Source organism: Echeneis naucrates, chromosome 1, assembly GCF_900963305.1.
Source record: "Echeneis naucrates chromosome 1, fEcheNa1.1, whole genome shotgun sequence".
NCBI classification, from domain to species: domain Eukaryota; kingdom Metazoa; phylum Chordata; class Actinopteri; order Carangiformes; family Echeneidae; genus Echeneis; species Echeneis naucrates.
Window position 1 is genome coordinate 11848375 of NC_042511.1, and position 22392 is coordinate 11870766.

General features: G+C 42.8%; 1 protein-coding gene and 1 pseudogene across 1 annotated transcript; both read right to left on the minus strand.

The window, feature by feature from the left end:
- Positions 1-783: 783 nt before the first annotated feature.
- Positions 784-3602, minus strand: sid4 (secreted immunoglobulin domain 4). The gene is made up of 8 exons (XM_029497275.1): positions 3520-3602; positions 2966-3112; positions 2674-2808; positions 1781-1953; positions 1510-1696; positions 1257-1436; positions 905-1171; positions 784-788 (listed from the first exon to the last, which is right to left on the minus strand). The coding sequence occupies exons 1-8, from the start codon at positions 3569-3571 to the stop codon at positions 784-786; spliced, it is 1146 nt and encodes a 381-aa protein (XP_029353135.1). The 5' UTR covers positions 3572-3602.
- Positions 3603-13106: 9504 nt separating this feature from the next.
- On the minus strand, positions 13107-20862 carry LOC115039088 (pre-B-cell leukemia transcription factor 1-like; annotated as a pseudogene).
- Positions 20863-22392: the final 1530 nt, after the last annotated feature.

The window sequence follows — 22392 nt, forward strand, 5'->3', positions numbered from 1 at the left end:
TGTTGTTGAATTATTACGGGACTTTCAGAAAAAGTTAGAAGAGCAACACTGTGCGGCAGCATAATGTGCAAATGTAAACTGTTTTAAAAGGTGTGAAATGTACTCTGCAACCTCGGAGGTTGAAAAAAGAAGCCAACAAGGAAGTAACAAAAACTTCAGACTTTAGAATAGACATTTGACAATTACCATTATTATGTCTTTGGTTACTACCCATATTTTTAATTAGCCAGGAGTTTGGCAGCCCACACTGAAATTTTAACATTTAACTGCTACTAGCAAATGTTTGGGCGATGACACAGCGATGTATTTATGTTCTATGGTACTCTGCTATGAATAACACTGTTTTCCCCCTTGGCCAAATGAGTAAGTACAGGAATTATAGATTGAGTTACGATTTAATGTCAGCATGCACACTCTTAGTTTGTGTGTGTGTGTGTGTGTGTGTTCTCCTTTCTATTGATAGTGCGACTGACAGTGTGAACTCAGCAGATGTTGTGAAGGGAGGGAGACGAGGCCCAGAGGCATTCCAGTAAAAGATACAACTCATACACAAACTGCAGGAGAAAAACTTTCCAAGGACAGATATGACACAATTGCAAAATGAGCAATTTTCAATAAAAATACAAAATTAATCTTACATGCACAATATTATCAAACTTTTAAACTGCATTGACACCATTGTCCCTGTTTTAAGTATCAACCATGGTGGATCCAGGCTTCAGGCAGAAATTTTAAGTTCTCTCTACATGTTTTGCCAATCAGTAACACTGGAACCACAATGAATTAAGCTGTTGAAGAAAAAGAGAAGGGACAAGATTAGTGGATTCAGGAAAGAGAGGAAAGGCAGTTCTTTCAGTTATTTTTGGATGGATTTTAAACAGGCCAGACTTAAACGCAATCTCACCCTTTATGATGACTTTAGCCGTGGCCTCACTGGTGCCAACGTGGTTGGTGGCAACGCATTTGTACGTTCCACTGTCACTCAGTTTCACATGGGCTATCTGCAGCCTCCCATCCTTTGTGGTCTCTGCCCCTGCAGGCAGGCTGGCCCTGCCTGCCCGACTCCACACAAATTGGATAGGATGAGAGCCGTGAGCGAGGCACTGCAAGCGCAGGGAGTTACCCGGCTGAAGTCTCACCTGCTCAGGGAGGCAGGTCGCGTATGGAGGAGCTGGACAGAGACAAGACAATTATTCTGCATCTCCATCTGCTGAGGTGAATGGGCATCTGCATTCTTGTCTGTTTTGCTCACTCACTGTCCACCTCCATCTGCGTGTACGCCTCACTGTAGCCATGTATGTTGGTAGCATTACAGATGTATTGTCCCGAGTCTTGGCGCCCCACGCTGGTCAGCGTCAATACACCGCCAACCATGGTGTGTTTCCATGGCAACGGTGCACGGAGCTTGGACCAGGTAATGACAGGCGGAGGGGAACCTTGAAGGGAGAGGAGACATAAAGGGGAAGTGAGAGCAGAACTAGGTCACATTAAAACTTACTTTCGTCTTACCACTGGCTTGACACTCCATTGTGACACTCTGTCCCTCCACTACCGTCATTTCTGTGTTGCTCACTGCGGCCACTGGTGCTCCAGCCCCTCCCTCCACAACAATATCAACTTTGGCCACTGTCGTCCCTTCATTGTTCTCAGCCTGGCAAATATAAACTCCTGAGTCTTCTGGACGCACTGCAGCCCACTGAGGAAGACATCAGTGGTGGCGTTTATTTCATTAAAGTGAAAAAAAGACATTGAATTAGAAGAGCATGCACCCGTATTCCACCTGAATGGTGTTGACATCATTTGCTTCCATGGTAACCAATTGCAGGGTGGAGCCTTGCCGTGTCCATTTCAGCGTTGGGTGTGGCCTGCCTGTGGCGCGACACTCCACTGACACAGGAGCACCTATTCTGACCCGCAGCGGCCCCGCCGGTGTCAGGCGCACCTTAGGAGCATCTGAGGTAGGACACAAGCCACCACACTGACAGGTCATGACCCTAGTCTCACATCTCTTTGGAGTTTCATTTCTGGACAGAAAATGTTTGTCCAATATCCACTGTCTTTTAGCACTGTTTAACTCCTCAGGGATGTTTCGTGCTGCTAGACTATTAAAACAGGGAATGTCAAAACATTCAAGTGTCATTGTGCATGAATTCTGTGAGCTGGGTTAACTCAAAGTCGGGGGATAATCCTCCATAAGTTCATCCCTGGATATCCCTTCACAGGCCATATTGGTACATACTGAATCCAAACCATGTGCTTTAAAATAATACCTGGTGCAGGTACACACGGCTCACCCACAGCTGGACGGGTGGATAACATGGTCAATATTTTATCCAGAAATTAAAATTCAGTGTTATTCATATTCAGTCAACTTCCTGTCAGTTTTCAGTCAACAAATGATTGATGAACTTGATGGGGGAAAAAGACTATTTTTGTCCAGTCTGTGAATTGTCTTGAATTACTCATATAATTCCTTTTAAATATATTTGTAAAAAATAAATAAAAAGATGACACAAATCAAAACTGAAATACAGAAAGTCTAAAGCCAAAAGTTTAAGAAAAATCAAGTGCCTTTTTTTTTTCTAATAAAAGGGAGGCCAGATAAAATTGTCAAATAACTTGACAGTGATCACATATAGTTGTAGAGGTACAGACATGCAAAGACAAGCTCACGTTTGACATTGAGCACAGCTGTGGCAATGCTGCGGCCTGCAGAGTTGGATGCCACACAGCGGTACTGCCCCTGGTTTGCAGGTCGGCTGTTAGCAATGGTTAGCACCGAGCCATCTGGACCAGTCTTTGCGTTGTCTGCAGGGAAAACAGAGCTCTTGAGAGAATCTTGACCACAAAATGAAACAGGAGGTGAGCAAACGACAGCAACAAACTATACAAACGATCAGTTTCAGCTTCTCATGTGGTGATAATATGAGAGAAAAACTTATCCCTGCATGTTATTGCCCCTGACCAGGTAAAGCTTGGTTACTGGTCCTCCTCCACTCCAGCTGAACTGGCTGTGCACCTCCCCCCACTTGGCACCTGAAGCTGACAGACTCCCCGTGGCGCACGGTAGCTGCCTTTGGTTCCACATAGATGACAGGAGCCTGGCCAGCCACTGCACAGAAAGATCAGGTCTGGTAACATCGCACACACACACAAGCACACACGTACACGTGGAGTGCAAGTCTGTGAACCTTTAGACAGGCCAGGATAAACAAGCACTACCCCTAAGTAAATAACCTGAGCAAATACAGTGATTGAACAAAAGCTCCAATTGATTACAAAGCAAAAGAAAACAAAAGTTCAAATCTCTCCAACAAATTTCTCTCAACAAAGGAAAAAAATAAGGATAAATGGAGACAGTTTTAAAGTTTTCAGATGTATTCATATTGCTGTGTGACCATCAGTTTGTGTATCCCTTTAAAGGTTAAAGTTAAATTGCATCAGCAGAGAAATGAAAAAAGAAGCTGACATATTGTAGCAGCTGTTTCTCTTTCATTAAAATGAAATCAAATTCATTACCTGCACACAGCAGAGAGCACAGGATCAGAGCTCCAGGTGATAAATCCATCATGAGCAGTGAACAATTCCTTTCTCCCCAGCGTGCAAACTTTCTGCCTGTCTCCGACTGCCTCTATCTCTTTTTGGTACAATGACTTTCAACCTTTAACCCTGGCTTACCATTACCCCTTCTCTTATTCAAACACAACTCACCAGTATCAGTCACGTATGAAGCTGCTCACTTCAATTTTCCCCAAAGAAAAAAAAAAAAAAATAATAAATTCTTTGAGCTAACAATTGTTTGCTCACAAAATCTAAAACTGTCTGCAGTGGTTGATGATATCCAGAGAAAAAGGCTAAATGTGAAGTGTGTTGTGTCACTGATATAACATACACATTAAATGTTGATGATTTTAATAGCTGGACTGTGATTTTAAATCTATTATATGTTTGACAACAATTCACTGGGTGGCTGATTTCATGACTTTATCCTTCAGAGTATCAATCTGCTTTCCAGGTAGAGAGCTCTCTCCATGTGTCTCCATGTGACAGCAGCTGATAACACTGCATTTGAATTCAGGAATCTCAAAGTACTTTGCTCGTCACAAAATTGCTGTAGCTGAGCTGTATAAAAAAATATAAAGTATGCTTTTAAGAAATAGGTAAAAAATAACATTTTAATAACAATAACAAACTGTGAAAAACTGTCAAAACTTTTCTGGCTAATGTGACATTACTAGTTTAAATATTATGACTTCTGCAGGGAGCGGTGTAATTCACAGATAACATCTGCATCACAGCAGTTCCTATAAAGATAAATTACATTCAGATCTAATTGAGATTTGTTTCACCAATAAGATTTGAAATCTGGTCTGTGTTTATTGGAGTATTGAAAAATCATACGACATAACAAGACTGAACTACCCAGAAGACAATGATGTGGTGACTGAGCTCAACACTAGAGGGCACAGATGAACGAAATCCCACATGGCTCCCAAAGGTGGGAAATAACCATTCCCACCATTTTACCAGTGCAGGTTCACACATGTACATGTAAAACTAGGCCTGATCTCCTCTTTCTAAAGCCTCAACACTTTGGTTCCTTTACAAGCATGCAGTTAATACAAGTACCAGTCCATCTGTATTATTGCATATACATTCACAGAATAATAAACAAAAGATACAAAAAGGTAACAAGCGACAATGTTTTATTTGGTTTGGTTGTTTCTGCCTATATGTTTACGTTGCAATCTGTCTATAGATTTTCTATCACAACCCTCTTTGTAAAAAAAACTAAAAAAAATATTAGTAATATTATAAAGTCTATTCCAGTTCAACGCCTAAAAATGAGTACATGCCCTATTTTTATTGTTTAAGTTCTTTGAAATAAAATGATGTATCCAAACTTAATAAGCCATAACAAACCATGGAGTGATTAGCGTTTTTTTGTTTTTTTCATGTGGAGAGGCAGATGATAGGATCAGCACCACAAACCAAATTTCTTTTAAAAAGTTGAAATCTTTCTTTTTTCTTTTTTTTTTGAAAAATGCTGGATACTGTTCATAGCTGGGCTGGGCATCAAGCTCCAGTCTGTGTCGGTATTAGTTGGAGGAGCAGGATGAGGAGTAGGGAGGGGACAGTACAGCATCAGCTGGAGGTGACAGTTCACGCTGCATGGTGCTCAGCCCGAGGGGAGGCGGCAGGCGGGATCACCAATGTCCTGACAGCTGTCGTCATCCTGCCGAAGCAGACATGTTGAAGGGACCAAATTAAATAAATAGTGAAAAATAAATCTATAAATAGTAAATCTGTTGTACACTGCATTTATGGTTATTTAAATAACCTGACATATCAGATCTGCAGTATCCATGTCTCTGAATTGTCACATTGAAGAAATCTTCTTTTCACAACAGTATTTAATTTTTTTATAGTGAGCAAACTTGTTATCTGCTGAGACCTTCACAAGAAACTGCGTACATCCCATCATCCCATTGTCATCATCTTTAATGCAGCTGTTTAGTACACTATGGGCTGGCTGCCTTTTGTTTTGGAAATGGTCTGAACAAAGCGGAAGGCTGTTACCATGACTACTCAGTTGGAGAGTGTGTATGTCCATAGAAATAGTGACTGACCATGAAGCTACTCATATGGAGACAACAGGAAGATGGTTCCTCATCAGCTCTCATCAGGTGTGTAACACAGGGCTTGGTTAGGGTGAGGGGATTTTACACACATACACACACACACACAGTTTTTAATATCAAGCAAACGCAAACATTACAATTGTATGAGGCGTGAAGCACTGCAAATATTTAGGGCTGTACAGCCTGCAGGTCATATCTTGATTGTGATTAAAGCAGGAGAAAACAAAACAGATTACAGTGGACATCTGAAAGAAGGGGCACCTAAAGTACTGAGCAGCCTGTAAAATGAAGTCAATGCTAGAGAACTTGAAACCTTCTAATGACGGGGGTGGGGCAACACCTGTGGTTGTTGAAAAAGGTCAGATTGTATTAACCTCTTTGTGCAGTCCCCCTAGTGGTTGACACAGGTGTGTCAACCGATTCGGTTCCCACCCAAGTTCCTGAAGTACTGAAAGAAGAAACGTGGTGATACACACCAAGTAATAATACGACCAAGATATATGATGTAGAATGACACGATCGTTACAGAGAATTAATCCAGGTAGGATGAGCATTATACGTCGTGGCCATGTCTGTAAGTATTCCAGTTAAGAATGGCCACGATGTATGATCCTCATCCTACCTGGATTATTTCTCCATAACGATCGGGTCATTCTACATCATACATCGTGGCCGTATTATTACCTGGAACACGCATTAGCTTGTAGCCAGAGTTTGGATGTCTTCTGTGGACATCACTTACAACAACACGGTCCAACTCCTCATCACAGAATACAGGTCTGTCTGCCTGCGCGCACGCACGCACACACAAAACATTAACAACGAGTAATGTCCCGGTCCTTGTGTGTGTTTTTGTGTCTGAAGAGGTGGAGTACTTCTAAATTTGCGGTCAATATGTTTGTGCAGAAATAAAGCCAACATGTTAAATAAATTCCTCTGCCCCCAATGTCACTTTCTCTGTGACCTGACTGCAGCTGGATCTCTCTCCTTTCTGATGGAACTCCCAAACTCAGCTGTTTCTGTCTAAGATAACGTTTTGTGTCGGGCTTTAATACAAGCTAGGCTAATGGACGTTAGCATTAGAGCTGTCCAGTTAGCTTACTTTACAAGCTAACGGCCCTGTTTGTTACCTCGCTCTACGTTTCTCGTCCCAAATTCACCGTCACACCCTTTAAAAAAAACATTTGTATAGAAAAATTCTCAACCCTTTATTTTCTTATTCTTCTTTATTTTCCTTTCAGATCACTGGATGATGGACTGATGCTGACTGGACATTTTTCTACCGAACGTCAGACAACAACACACTAGCATAGCAACAGTAACCAATGGGGGCGGGGCTTAGCGAAGGATCGGTGGCCAAATCATTTGTTGTATGTGTATGTGTGTGTGTGTGGGGGGTGTTACAATTAGGAAGAAAACAAGAAAACAAGTACTCAAATATTACATAATCTTTCACTAAAATAAGGTGACTCGTTCGCTTTACTGGTCTAGTCTGTGGACGCGTCCTGTCTCCGGTCTAGTCTCGGTCCGTTCCTGGAGGGGTGCCAGACCGGTCTGGTCTGGTTCGGCCTAGGTCCTGGGGGGGGCGCCGTATCTGCATTAGCCCAGTCCATTACTCGCAACCAATTAACTCCGTAGACACGTTCAGGTGCCCACACCGGGAATGGACCTTTACATACATACACATTACATCCATCATTACATACATTTATACATTTAGGGTTACAGTAAATCATACAATCACCATTACATTTACATCATGTATACATATTAACATAATCACTAACCCCGGGGTTAAATTACATCAACTACATTATACATTACATCCACATCAGCTACCCTAGCCAGGAATCGAACCCACTCACACCTAGGTGCGGGGCGGCAGCGTTACCGCTGCGCCACAGCGCTGCTCGAGTTGCAGCATACATTTGCGCTACTTCACCATTTCACATTTACGTCACCTGACCTAACCGTGATGACGTGTCGCCCAGAGTGGGCTGCGATTGGCTCCAGCATCCCACGTGACCTCTTCTTATTAGCTTCGGTCCACGCCTGTTGATTTGTTTATAATTTTTATGAGTAAATAAATACCATGCTTTGTTGCTGAATTTTTCTTGTGTATATGCTACAGTTTAACTGGTTGATCGAACAATGATAATTATGTAGACCTTTAGCCTATTTTATGGGCATGTCGTGCAAGAGATAACAGAAAATGTATAGGCTTTCGGGGAAAAAATATTTTAAGTGTTCAGTGATTGGATCATTGACTTTCCTATAAATCATGCACTTGCTTGCAACTAACCTAGGACATAACCTAATTTCCCAACCCAGTTTCCCAAAGGGCAGCCAGGATGAGCGTTTGTCATTTGAGTGTATGTTCATTATGGTAAAATGGACAAACTTGTGTTCAACGAGTTCGTGAATTATGAAACATGCGGACACTATCCGGTGGGTGTTTCTGGGGAGCAGAAATATGTCATTTGCAGGCGTTCCGCCCGTTTCCAAATGAGCGATAAGCAATAGTTACGTTATACGTCAAAAATAATGTCATCAATCCGTCAGTTCAGCATGCTAACCAGTTAGCTAACCAGTTAGCTAGCAGTCCATTTCGAAGCAACTAACTAGTCTAAGTGATCCACAGTGAGGTTTACTTAACGTAGGCTACTCTCACACAGCTATGCTAGCTGGAATCCATTTACACAAAGATCGACAAAGAATGGCCGAACAAATGCATTCTCAATTTATTTTGTTCTATAATAAATACCATACCAGTAACCCACACATTGGCTAGTTCCATTGCGCTTTCCGTACACCCAGCTGTGTTTCTATTTGCGTTTCTTCTTTAAGTACGCACGACTCAACAGTAAATCAGCGTAAAGGGGAACAGGAACTTGGGGGAACCGAACCGGTTGACACACCGGCACGAGCTATTTTCTGTTCCATTTACTGCCAAAATGGCGGCGTAAACAAAGGAAGTCACGTGACATCCCCGAGAACTGGGTCTATGGATCTGAATGTCTGTCTGAAATGTTACTTCGAAGAAATCTTACAATAATAAAATTATTGATTGAAAAAGAGCGAGAGCCTGTTTCCATAAAAAAAAAAAAGAATACATCTGTAGTTTTCAGCCTCCTACACATCCATATAAGGGCATATCCTGCGTCATTCCACAGCTGCGTCATTGAGGACGTCACAGATCTCTCGGCACAGAGGGTGTAAGCTGGAGCTCCAGCTGTTTATCTGTTTGTAGCTGAGGAGCAGCTACCGGCATATGGATGGGTGGCAGTCCGCCGGGGGCACCCCGTCCTCCTCCGCCGGCCCGAGGGCCTTGGGGACCGGCAGAGGACGGTGGGGACACCCGCCCAGCCAGCTAGACCAACCCACTTTGGGTTGCGTGTTGGCGGAGGAGCAAAATTATTGCCCCTCCGCCGACATGCATGCACACTAACGTAAGCGTTAGTGTGTGCACACTAACACCTTGTGTGTGTTAGTGTGCACAATAAACCAACACATGTACTGAGAAAATATCCACGATAGGCTGACGTAAGGATAAGAAAAAAAAGCATAAAGCATAGGTTTAAATCAAATATATGTCACATAAAGTGTTACATACATACATACACTAACACTTTGTGTGTGTTAGTGTGCACAATAAACCAACGCATGTACTGAGAAAATATCCACATTTGGGGAATTCGCAGTGGTCCGTACAAAAAAATTTTTATTTATTTTTTGCAGTCAAGAATGTGTTGTAAATGTGTTGGTTTATTGTGTACACTAACACTTTGTGTGTGTTAGTGTGCACACACTAACGCTTACGTTAGTGATCAGTACATGTGTTGGTTTATTGTGCACACTAACACACACAAGGTGTTAGTGTGCACACACTAACGCTTACGTTAGTGTGCATGCATGTCGGCGGAGGGGCAATAATTTTGCTCCTCCGCCAACACGCAACCCAAAGTGGGTTGGTCTAGCTGGCTGGGCGGGTGTCCCCACCGTCCTCTGCCGGTCCCCAAGGCCCTCGGGCCGGCGGAGGAGGACGGGGTGCCCCCGGCGGACTGCCACCCATCCATATGCCGGTAGCTGCTCCTCAGCTACAAACAGATAAACAGCTGGAGCTCCAGCTTACACCCTCTGTGCCGAGAGATCTGTGACGTCCTCAATGACGCAGCTGTGGAATGACGCAGGATATGCCCTTATATGGATGTGTAGGAGGCTGAAAACTACAGATGTATTCTTTTTTTTTTTTATGGAAACAGGCTCTCGCTCTTTTTCAATCAATAATTTTATTATTGTAAGATTTCTTCGAAGTAACATTTCAGACAGACATTCAGATCCATAGACCCAGTTCTCGGGGATGTCACGTGACTTCCTTTGTTTACGCCGCCATTTTGGCAGTAAATGGAACAGAAAATAGCTCGTGCCGGTGTGTCAACCGGTTCGGTTCCCCCAAGTTCCTGTTCCCCTTTACGCTGATTTACTGTTGAGTCGTGCGTACTTAAAGAAGAAACGCAAATAGAAACACAGCTGGGTGTACGGAAAGCGCAATGGAACTAGCCAATGTGTGGGTTACTGGTATGGTATTTATTATAGAACAAAATAAATTGAGAATGCATTTGTTCGGCCATTCTTTGTCGATCTTTGTGTAAATGGATTCCAGCTAGCATAGCTGTGTGAGAGTAGCCTACGTTAAGTAAACCTCACTGTGGATCACTTAGACTAGTTAGTTGCTTCGAAATGGACTGCTAGCTAACTGGTTAGCTAACTGGTTAGCATGCTGAACTGACGGATTGATGACATTATTTTTGACGTATAACGTAACTATTGCTTATCGCTCATTTGGAAACGGGCGGAACGCCTGCAAATGACATATTTCTGCTCCCCAGAAACACCCACCGGATAGTGTCCGCATGTTTCATAATTCACGAACTCGTTGAACACAAGTTTGTCCATTTTACCATAATGAACATACACTCAAATGACAAACGCTCATCCTGGCTGCCCTTTGGGAAACTGGGTTGGGAAATTAGGTTATGTCCTAGGTTAGTTGCAAGCAAGTGCATGATTTATAGGAAAGTCAATGATCCAATCACTGAACACTTAAAATATTTTTTCCCCGAAAGCCTATACATTTTCTGTTATCTCTTGCACGACATGCCCATAAAATAGGCTAAAGGTCTACATAATTATCATTGTTCGATCAACCAGTTAAACTGTAGCATATACACAAGAAAAATTCAGCAACAAAGCATGGTATTTATTTACTCATAAAAATTATAAACAAATCAACAGGCGTGGACCGAAGCTAATAAGAAGAGGTCACGTGGGATGCTGGAGCCAATCGCAGCCCACTCTGGGCGACACGTCATCACGGTTAGGTCAGGTGACGTAAATGTGAAATGGTGAAGCAGCGCAAATGTATGCTGCAACTCGAGCAGCGCTGTGGCGCAGCGGTAACGCTGCCGCCCCGCACCTAGGTGTGAGTGGGTTCGATTCCTGGCTAGGGTAGCTGATGTGGATGTAATGTATAATGTAGTTGATGTAATGTAACCCCGGGGTTAGTGATGATGTTAATATGTATACATGATGTAAATGTAATGGTGATTGTATGATTTACTGTAACCCTAAATGTATAAATGTATGTAATGATGGATGTAATGTGTATGTATGTAAAGGTCCATTCCCGGTGTGGGCACCTGAACGTGTCTACGGAGTTAATTGGTTGCGAGTAATGGACTGGGCTAATGCAGATACGGCGCCCCCCCCAGGACCTAGGCCGAACCAGACCAGACCGGTCTGGCACCCCTCCAGGAACGGACCGAGACTAGACCGGAGACAGGACGCGTCCACAGACTAGACCAGTAAAGGAATTTATTTAACATGTTGGCTTTATTTCTGCACAAAGATATTGACCGCAAATTTAGAAGTACTCCACCTCTTCAGACACAAAAACACACACAAGGACCGGGACATTACTCTTTGTTAATGTTTTGTGTGTGTGTGTGTGTGTGTGTGTGTGTGTGTGTGTGTGTGTGTGTGTGTGCGCGTGCGTGCGCGCAGGCAGACGGACCTGTATTCGGTGATGAGGAGTTGGACCGTGTTGTTGTAAGTGATGTCCACAGAAGACATCCAAACTCTGGCTACAAGCTAATGCGTGTTCCAGGTAATAATACGGCCACGATGTATGATGTAGAATGACCCGATCGTTATGCAGAAATAATCCAGGTAGGATGAGGATCATACATCGTGGCTACAAGCCATTTCTCCATAACGAAAAGGGGAAAAGGCCCAGTGAGGAGACAGAAGAAGAGCCTGCGACTTCCATGAAATGAAAGCTTCATTGCCAGGATGTTACGAGGACGCTGCTAATAAAGTTGCATACGAGTGCACAGGGGATTCACGTGTATTGTGATGTTTAGGAAATTGCACAGTTTTTATGCCGATCGTATCGTTTTATTTTGTTGCATGTATCCGCCACACCTTAAATGCCGGTCTGTGGGAATACTGCCTGACATTGAACCGGTCTGTGGCTCAAAAAAGGCCATAGACGACACTTATGTGAGCGTAAAAAAGTATGCATTTGGAGTCCTGTCGATCTTTGGATCCACATACCTGTGCCAGACTTTATTTCATAAAGGTAACACATTCATAAAGCATAGGTTTAAATCAAATATATGTCACATAAAGTGTTACATACATACATACACTAACACTTTGTGTGTGTTAGTGTGCACAATAAACCAACGCATGTACTGAGAAAATATCCACATTTGGGGAATTCGCAGTGGTCCGTACAAAAAAATTTTTATTTATTTTTTGCAGTCAAGAATCCCCCAGATGTGGGATTCTCGACTGCATAATTTCCGGTAGTGGGGGACTGCGATCGCAATCTCCACTGATTTCATGTGAAAAATAATTCTTATCCTTACGTCAGCCTATCGTGGATATTTTCTCAGTGCATGTGTTAGTTTATTGTGCACACTAACACTTTGTGTGTGTTAGTGTGAACACACTAACGCTTACGTTAGTGTGCAGTACACGTGTTGGTTTATTGTGCACACTAACACACACACAAAGTGTTAGTGTGCACATACTAACGCTTACGTTAGTGTGCAGTACATGTGTTGGTTTATTGTGTACACTAACACTTTGTGTGTGTTAGTGTGCACACACTAACGCTTACGTTAGTGATCAGTACATGTGTTGGTTTATTGTGCACACTAACACACACAAGGTGTTAGTGTGCACACACTAACGCTTACGTTAGTGTGCATGCATGTCGGCGGAGGGGCAATAATTTTGCTCCTCCGCCAACACGCAACCCAAAGTGGGTTGGTCTAGCTGGCTGGGCGGGTGTCCCCACCGTCCTCTGCCGGTCCCCAAGGCCCTCGGGCCGGCGGAGGAGGACGGGGTGCCCCCGGCGGACTGCCACCCATCCATATGCCGGTAGCTGCTCCTCAGCTACAAACAGATAAACAGCTGGAGCTCCAGCTTACACCCTCTGTGCCGAGAGATCTGTGACGTCCTCAATGACGCAGCTGTGGAATGACGCAGGATATGCCCTTATATGGATGTGTAGGAGGCTGAAAACTACAGATGTATTCTTTTTTTTTTTTATGGAAACAGGCTCTCGCTCTTTTTCAATCAATAATTTTATTATTGTAAGATTTCTTCGAAGTAACATTTCAGACAGACATTCAGATCCATAGACCCAGTTCTCGGGGATGTCACGTGACTTCCTTTGTTTACGCCGCCATTTTGGCAGTAAATGGAACAGAAAATAGCTCGTGCCGGTGTGTCAACCGGTTCGGTTCCCCCAAGTTCCTGTTCCCCTTTACGCTGATTTACTGTTGAGTCGTGCGTACTTAAAGAAGAAACGCAAATAGAAACACAGCTGGGTGTACGGAAAGCGCAATGGAACGTCCCAAACTAATACACATATGAAAGGCGCGCTTCATACAGCGATAGTAGGCAGGGTTTAGTGAAAATTTCACTGCAGACAACAACAACAACAAAGGGACTGTAAACATATGTAAACATATTTCTTTACCCCGTTTCTTTCACCTCCAAAAAATCGTTTACTGTCACAGAAACAACACCAAAGTGCAGAAATGGAGTTTATTTCCCGATAAAGGTTTCAACAAGCCTGCTCACCAAAAACAAAAAAAGTCGCATGTAGTTTTCTGACTCCGTGAAATACAAACATTCTTCGATCAAACACCGACTAAAACACCGAATAAAACCACAAGCTTGGCCTCATTTTAAAGCAGAAGATGTGCCCAACAATAATCCGCGGTTCAATTTTATCCACCGTGTCCCGTTAATCGGACATTTTGTCTTTTTTCCCCTCTGGGCTGACAAACTGCGCATCTACTACGCGCAGGCAGCGTCTCCTGTCAATCAAAGTCACGATGAAAACAATATAATAGCAGAGGCCCTGAGGTCTCCGCAGACGTATAACAATCCCTGATTGGGCCGTTTGTCCCCCCAAATAAGGGCTGCGTAACGGGACCAGAGCCGCACGGGACAAACAGGCAGTGACGCACTCACGCCGTGAGAATATTTCAATTCAATGGCTGTAAAGGTACAGATGTCTTCTTTCATTTAAGCTATCAGCCATAGTTCTGGGAGTAGGACATCTGAAGTTCTAAAGCTTTACTTGCAGTGATACCAAAACAGGTGAAAATTGTCAAAAAGGGCCTCTGCGCAAAGGGGTTAAAGTCTTCGAGGAAATGGGCTAATTTATGACTAAATTGTAAAGATTTAAAAACGAGTCAGTGGTCTCTAACCCTTCCCAGTGTGAGCCGGGATTGGCTCCAGTATCTGCCGTAACACACATCTTTGGGGGGGTGTGTGTGTGTGTATACCTGAGTTTGGTGTAGCAGGAGAGGAGGCTTGGCTAGTCTGTGAAGACAAACTAGCAGCATCCACCGCTGTTTTCATGGCATAGAGATTAGCTTCCTCCCGGAACTTTGCAATGTTCTTCTTATACCGAATCCTCTTATTTCCAAACCAGTTGGCCACCTGAGAGAGATTCATCTTGAGGCATTACACTAATCCATGTCCAATTGATTGCTTAGTTGATTGATTTTCTTTTGTCGTCAGTGTGTTTTGATGCTCTGACCTGGGAAACACTGATGGAGCACTTCTTGGACAGCTCATCCTTGACCTTCTCACTGGGGTAGGGGTTTGCCAGGTGGGAGTAAAAATATTCATTCAAAATCTGTGTCGCCTGCTTGCTGAAGTTTCTTCGTTTCCGCCTGTCAGAGATGCAACAAGCATCATCAGAAAATAGAAAATACTCTTCCTCACAGTGTGAAAAGTGGAAACTGGACGTCTGAAGACTGAAATTAGAGCTACAGTCAAGAGCAGCATAAACAACCTGGCGTCCATGAACCTAGAGCGTAGGATCATGACAGCTTCACATGTGCTCTGCTTTAGCTGCATCTGGATGGCGCTGAACTTGCGGTGGATGAGCTCCACCATTCGCTCGATCTCTTTGGGTGAGATGGGTCGTGTACGGGACTGTTCCCTCAGCAGGTTCATCACATGGCTGGTGAATTCATTGCATGATGTGTTCACATAGCTTTGCTGATTATTGCTGTTCACAGGTTTTGGTAAAACGTCTTTTTTGCTAAAATCACAAACCTGCTCATATTTCTCCAGCTCAGTGTGGTAGATCTGTCATATCTGAGCAAGCTTCTCTCTGTAGTCTGCATGCTCCAAGTCCCCATCAGCAGGTGATCCACCTGAGAAACTGCGCCTTTCTCTGGACCCCCTGCAACCCCCTCTGCTAACAGCATGTTGTCCAGTCGCATGATCTGACGGTCCGGAGGCTCCTCTTCTTTGATGCCTCGGATACTCAGGGCTGGAAACCCGGATAGAAAGTGTCATGGCCTCGGATGGAGTGAGCTATATTCTAACTGATTTATCTGAACATTAAGTTTTAGTGTAAACAAAAGCACTGGCATTTACCAATGGAGATATTAACAGGAGAAAAGAGCAAACAGGAAACAGAACAATAATTTTGTACATTCTTCTTGTATAACACTATAATAAAAGTACGTTGGAACGAATACACAGCATCAGTCGAGACTATGAATACAACCTTCTGGCATTTGCTTCCAAATGCTAATCTCTGTTAGCAATGCTTCAGTGTGTCCATAAACACACAAATGGGATATTTTTACATTATTTATAGTTTCTTTGCAGCTTTTTTTGAATAATTTCTGTATTACAAGCGCAGGACAAATATATGCACTGGGTGTTGCCATGTACCCAAACTGAGATTAAGATGAGAAAAAAATGTTTTGGAGTTAGGCGTACGTTAAATCTTTATTAAAGTTGGGACAAACTGATGGTTTTGATGGAGGTTTTCCAGCTACAAGATTTCTACATAGATCCACACACACATAATTTCCATGGCAGGAGAACATCATTAGAACAGCAGCTCCCATACTTTTCCAATTCATGAAAATCTCAAAAGAGTTGACCCATCCTACTAAACAAACACAGGCCACATTGCCTGTTTGAAGCATTTTTATTTGAGACTGAAATAAAAGCAGGGGAAGGTGAACTTCTCTTTTTGATACGTGGGGTAATCATTTGTTGGTTAACCATCTGTCTCGTGACTATCTTTTCTTCAATACAATGCAAATGCAAATGATTTGTCAGTCCACCTTAGATATCTCAGAGCCAGCCCAGCCACAGGTTGGCAAGCACTGCATCAAACAAACCTATTTTTCTCATTTTCCCATCCAGCATCACTCATTCAAACAGGATAGCTGGATGTTGGAGGAATCTTCAGTTACAGCTCTGTTTGCGCAACTCTGTTTGCTTTAGGTGTGAATAAAGAGCAAGTCTACAGAAGCATCTGTTCACTGGGGCCACTGGAGTGAGAGAGGAGAAGACACAGACAACAAAAACACACTGACGGGGGAAGTTTAAGAAAAACAGGAGCAGTTGTTGTGGCAGTGATGCAGGATTTTCTTGGCATCCTCTAGCCGAAAAAAGACAAATATACACAAGAATCCCCGCGCCTGCACACATACGCATACACAGTGGCCGTAATTAACATCAGCTCTTAAGGAGTGAATAAAGAGCCTGTGAAAAATGAGAGCTCATTTGAGAGGTCATTAATTTGTGCTGTTATGCAAATTAGGTAGCAATTACAAGGTAGTTCCTGGGATCATCTAACATTCATAATCCTTTAACGGGGGCAATCGCAGCCTCCCAAGCACATCTGACTTACCTCTCAAGCACACACGCATACTCACAAACACACACATTTTCACCCCTCCGTAAGAATAAAGCAATACTACAATAAGTACACTGTATGTCTGAGAGTGATAAGACTCTGAGAATCATTCTGTGTCTCACAAGTCTGGACAAAGAGGATCTTCCTAACCCCTCTATTACTTTCTCTCATCATAATTTAACATCCATCTTATAGCTACTCACGAAAAGGAGAAATTTAACAATACAGTTCTCGGACGACTGCATTGGACTTTTAGCTTGGTGAGGCAACTGGTTACATAAGAAAAATTTGTCATGACAGGAAAGTGAGTGGCAGTGACTGAGTGACTGAGAGAGAAAGAATGACAGATATCTGAGGCAGGTCAGATCCCATTAATGTTAATGAAGCCATAATTAGTTTGGACCAACCTCTAACACTGAGTGAGTGCGTGACTGATTGATAGAGCGACACTGGGCAAATATTCACACATACGGTTTGAGATGCGGCCTGGCAGAGTAAATGTAGCTTTGTCACTCCAATTAAGGATGTAGGTGGTGAACTTGTCCCCCGACCGAGTGTGTTTATAGCAAAGTCTGACAGGACTCAGGGGGTCTGGAGAATTTCAACTGTCTGGTCAGGAGACAACACCATTAGAGCCTACACCACCGACTCATCCATCAGTCTGTCCCCGCACTATACTCTCTACTACATATTGCTTCTCTGTCTGGCCTGTATCGTGCACTGTCACACCCTGTGCAACAGGGGTGTAATATCAGATAGTGTGCTATATGTGAAATAACTTGACAAATGGTAAAGGAGGGAAAAAAGAGGAAACAGGAAATATAGGAAGGTAACAGGGTGGAGCAGGGAGTGGATAACACCAGAAAACTGCTGCTGAAAGGAAAAGGAAAAAACAACTGCCCATCACCCTTTTTCAGCCTTTTTCTCACAGGATCTGTAATCTACCAGTTAACCTCCAAAAAAAAAAAAAAAAGTGTAAGCATCACACAACCCTGTTTCCAGTCTTTGTGCTACACTATCTAATTGGCTGCTGGCTATTGGTATGTCTCCATTTCCAACTATTCCTTCCTGCACACTTGTGAGCCACACAGTTGAATATTTTTTACAAGGTCGCCTTACTCTATTTTTAGCCAGCCCCACATAGACTGTCCTATGCCATAGAGACTCAGTTAATCACCAAATCTGTAGTAATGCACTACTAGAAATTGCTGCTAACAAACTTCCTGTTCACGTCTGTTTAAGTACATTGGACACAAGTAGGCACACCTTTTTAAATAAAAAAATTGAACTATATATCTTAGACCCATTTTAAAAGAACTGCATCATCAGCAGGTGAAAATGGACATGGTGCCAAAAACAAAAGCGGAGTCACAAGGTACTAAGAGATGGAGACTGTTGGTTTTTGAGATTCTCATGGGATTTGCATCTTCGCAGGTCTGTAAATACAAGCTGTGGGAGTGTGAAAAAGTTGAATGAGTGTGAATCAGAAAGACAACAAGTTGAACTGGAAACTGTCGACACCCCATATTGCCAAACTCAAGTGTCTTTGTTTCAGAATTAGTGAATGAAAGAAGGCAAGAATATATTTATTACTTTTCGGTGGCTTGTGTGGAAGGAGCTCTCCAGTAAATGAACTTCACCGTAAATTCAAGACCCCAGCTGTGCACCGGAGCATGGTGGGACTGCAGGAGGACCAAGTCAGGAGCTAACATTTTGGTATTTTTATAAATGATCCTCACACAACTCAGTTTATCTTCGTAATTAACAAGAAATTATTGCTACATCAACATTGCATCATCTTAACTTCCTAATATTAATCACCCAGATTAGATGATCCTGTTGCTCCCATGAATTTCTCAGTCAAAAGCCTTGACTGAGAAACTCTAGCCTTTTCACCATCTGACCATTTGGAGGAGATCATCACCAAAAACCACCAAGGCAGCCAGCAGCAGATGAGCTATAGAAATATCCCACCACAAACTGAAGGCGCGAGAGTGCAACACACTGAGCACAAGAGCAAGAGAGGGAGAAAGAGAGACAATGCATTAATAACAAGTAGCAAGATGTGAATGGAGGCTAGGAAAGTGGAGCTGGACTAATATAAAATCTGTTTTTCCGTCTCCAATCTCTCTCTCAGTCTCTGTCAGATGTGTCATCATGAGGCTCAATATCAAAGGCATTAATAACATCTGCAACATATCATGAATTTATTTTCATGATTTCCTTTATATTTCCTTTATATTCACAGATGACCTGGTCTGATGAAGCTGCTATAAACCTGAAACATAAAGTTCAACATACAGAATGTGAACTGTGGAGGTAATACAATCTATAGTGGGGAGTGCAAAGTCATCAGCATGCAAACTTTTTCTTCACTGGCCTCTGTGAAAAATACAAATAAATAAATAAAAACAAGTGACCCACTGTGGCCAACTCACCTGTCTTTTCTTTCATCTCAAACAGGACACTGAATAGGGCTGGTTTCATTCTGTGGCAGTTTAAAGCATGTTTCCTTGTGCGGAAACAAAAGGCAGAGAAAGAGCCTGTTAGATTTGCAGGTGCGTTTTACAGTCTACAGGTTGCTGTCACTGAATTCCAACAAAAATAGGTCATGCAGACGCATAGTGAGCTGGTGATGAACTGACCTGACTGAAAACAGGCCTGAGCGCATGTCTGTCAATTCTGAATTCACTCACTTTAGTGAGAAAAGAAAAAAGGAACGAGAGAAACTCTGAGCCAATGGGCATTATGGGGTAGTGTGAGGTAAATAACCTCTACCATTCTGATAAACTGCGAATCTTAATTTCTAATGGGATGGTGTGACATCACTTTCAGTTTCTCACTCAGAGATCTTTACTTCTTTTCCTCCATATTAACTCTCAAGTTCACCTACTTGACAGCTGCTGAAGTTGAAAATTTGGTAACACGTCAGTCTGCTGAAAACACTCCTCCTGTGACAAAATTTTCTCTAAATTGTGGAGTGCTTGTTAATGTGGCAGTCGAACGCATAAACATAAGCCATTCTCTTTTTCATATCGAAGTGAAGAAATTATAATATAGCAAGATAGAAATGGAGAAATTCTGTTTTTATATATTCTGGATTCTTTGTGGCACGTCACTTAAATCAAACACATAATTTGGCAGAATAAATAAATAAAATTGAATAGAGCCGAAAATAAAGATAAATAACCAGCTTAAGACATGACCTTGGATCATGAGAGACAAGAAGGCCCAATAAAAGTTTCATTTATCCAGCTTTACTTTCTGTAAGAAGATTTTCCTCCTCCAATAGATGTGTTGTGTAGACGATTGTCTTTGGCATGATACAATTCATCATTTCATGTTGTAATATTTTATTTTGACTTAGTAGTAACACAGAGGTCTCACCGTGATATTAAAAGTGATGGATGAGAAAGGAGGCAGCTTCACAGGGATCGCAAGTCAGACTTGGAGCGCTACCATTCCACTTTTGTGCTGGTTATGTTATTCAGCATGACAGGCCTGTCTGTCAGAGGCTGTTCATGAAGCATTGGGATGATCATTTAGAAAACATGAGTGATTTAGCTCATATTCGAAGTTGTTAATTGCTCATGGAAAAGCAGCCACTGTTAATGTTTGGTGGTCCACAGCTGGAAAGGAGGCACACAGATTTAGGGGTGGGAGAATGGGGGTTGATTACAGTGAATTACAGCATGTTTAATGTGCATCTAAGGGGGATACTGTGATGGCATGTCTATTTCCTTCCATGGGTTTCTGGGACCTCTGTTATTACCTGGCCTGGGCCTCATCCAGACTCTCATCTGTGATGGTCATGATCTGCTGGAGGATGTCGCCCATGTGCTGCTGTGGCTGGCTGAGGTTATGGTGTTTCCCTATGTCGTCAGGATCACCTGCATCCTCCTGAGACATGCCAGTGACCAGTCCAATGTGACCTGGCATCAGATGGCCCTGGTCCTCCATTACCCCTAATGTGGCTCTGATCCTGGTGTGTAGGCTGAAATGGGACGAAGAGGAGGAGGACGACGACGACCACGAAAGGGGGCTGATCTCTCCCACTTTAGATTAATGAGTGCTTGTAAAGTTCCTCAGAAAACAATCATAATAAAAAAAATCATACAGGTGTCAAAACTCAGATGTTTTGTGGCTTCAGCTTGAGGACTGTGTTTGGCTTGAATAACAAATTAAAAGCAGCAAAAGGAAAAATGGCCTCTCTGTCTGAGAGTGTTTCCAGCGTGGGCAGCCACAAAGATTGTTCTCTGATGATCTGGGGATCCCTCCCTAATGTCGCCATCTCCTCCCGCTCCCCTTTCTATTCACGTCCCGGACACCTGCTCGATCCACCCGGCCCGGTCCCGGTCTCACACAGCCGGATTTGTTCCTGATGCCCCCCCCCCCCCCCACACACACACACACACACACACACGCACACGGGCCGTCCGCCACCAAGTCACGCAGCGTGAACACAGCTCACTTCCCCCACAAACATTTCAAAGTAACAGTCTGCAGATTTACTCGGTCAAAAGCGCCTTGGATTTGGCAGCAAAAGTCAATCGCAACAGCCCCCATAATCTGTTAGTGGTCTTTAATTCCATTGAATCATGCTGACTGTATATTTTCCAATCCACTGGAAAAATATGACCTCCAAATCAAAGTTATACCTTTCCTTTGGAGTGGAGGGCCAGGTAGATTACTACTAAACCGCGGATCTGTGCTATGTGTCAGCTGCAAAACACTTTCTGCAGCCTGAACATCTCCAGCGAGTCGAACATTTTGTCAATGAAATGCAAGGACGTCACACAAAGTTCAGTTTGGAGTACTTTTATTTTTAAATTAAAATGTGCCAAGTTCCGGTCACGTTCTGGCATTTTGTAGTGAAGTTGACGCAGCTCTTCATCAGTATGTCGGCGGGCTCCAGGGACTGCTGCAGTTTGATTTGAAACCGGGAAGAGGCCATAGGGGGAAAAAAATAAAAATTGTTTTATTGTTGTCGTCGTCGGAGTTTTCGTTGTCTACAGACAAAAATTGTATCTCAGTAGCGTCTTGTTTTATTAATCAGCTTATGCAGGCTGGTAAATAATTATCCAAATGGGCTGGTTCACCAACTGGGTTGTTATAATTTCCAATAAATTTCTTTGATGTACATATTAATATTATTGACATCCTGGAGGCCAGACCTTAACTGTGTGTCTTCTGATATGCAACACAGAATAAATTCAACTCAACTTCTCTTATTTCTCTCCTTACAGTGGGAAATCAAAAGCACAGAGGCAGAGCAACATAAAAAACGGCAAAATAATGACATGAAATCAATAATAAATTATGTTAATAAAAAGATTAGGCAATAAGACAACTTTAAGAACAAAACTTCGGTAATTATTTGCTCGTGGCTTGACTTTGTTGGGTTCTGGATATAAAGCATGCATTCTGAACACAAAATATTGCCAACCCAAGCCTCCAGGGTTATTGTGCTATATTATAAAAGATACCAGG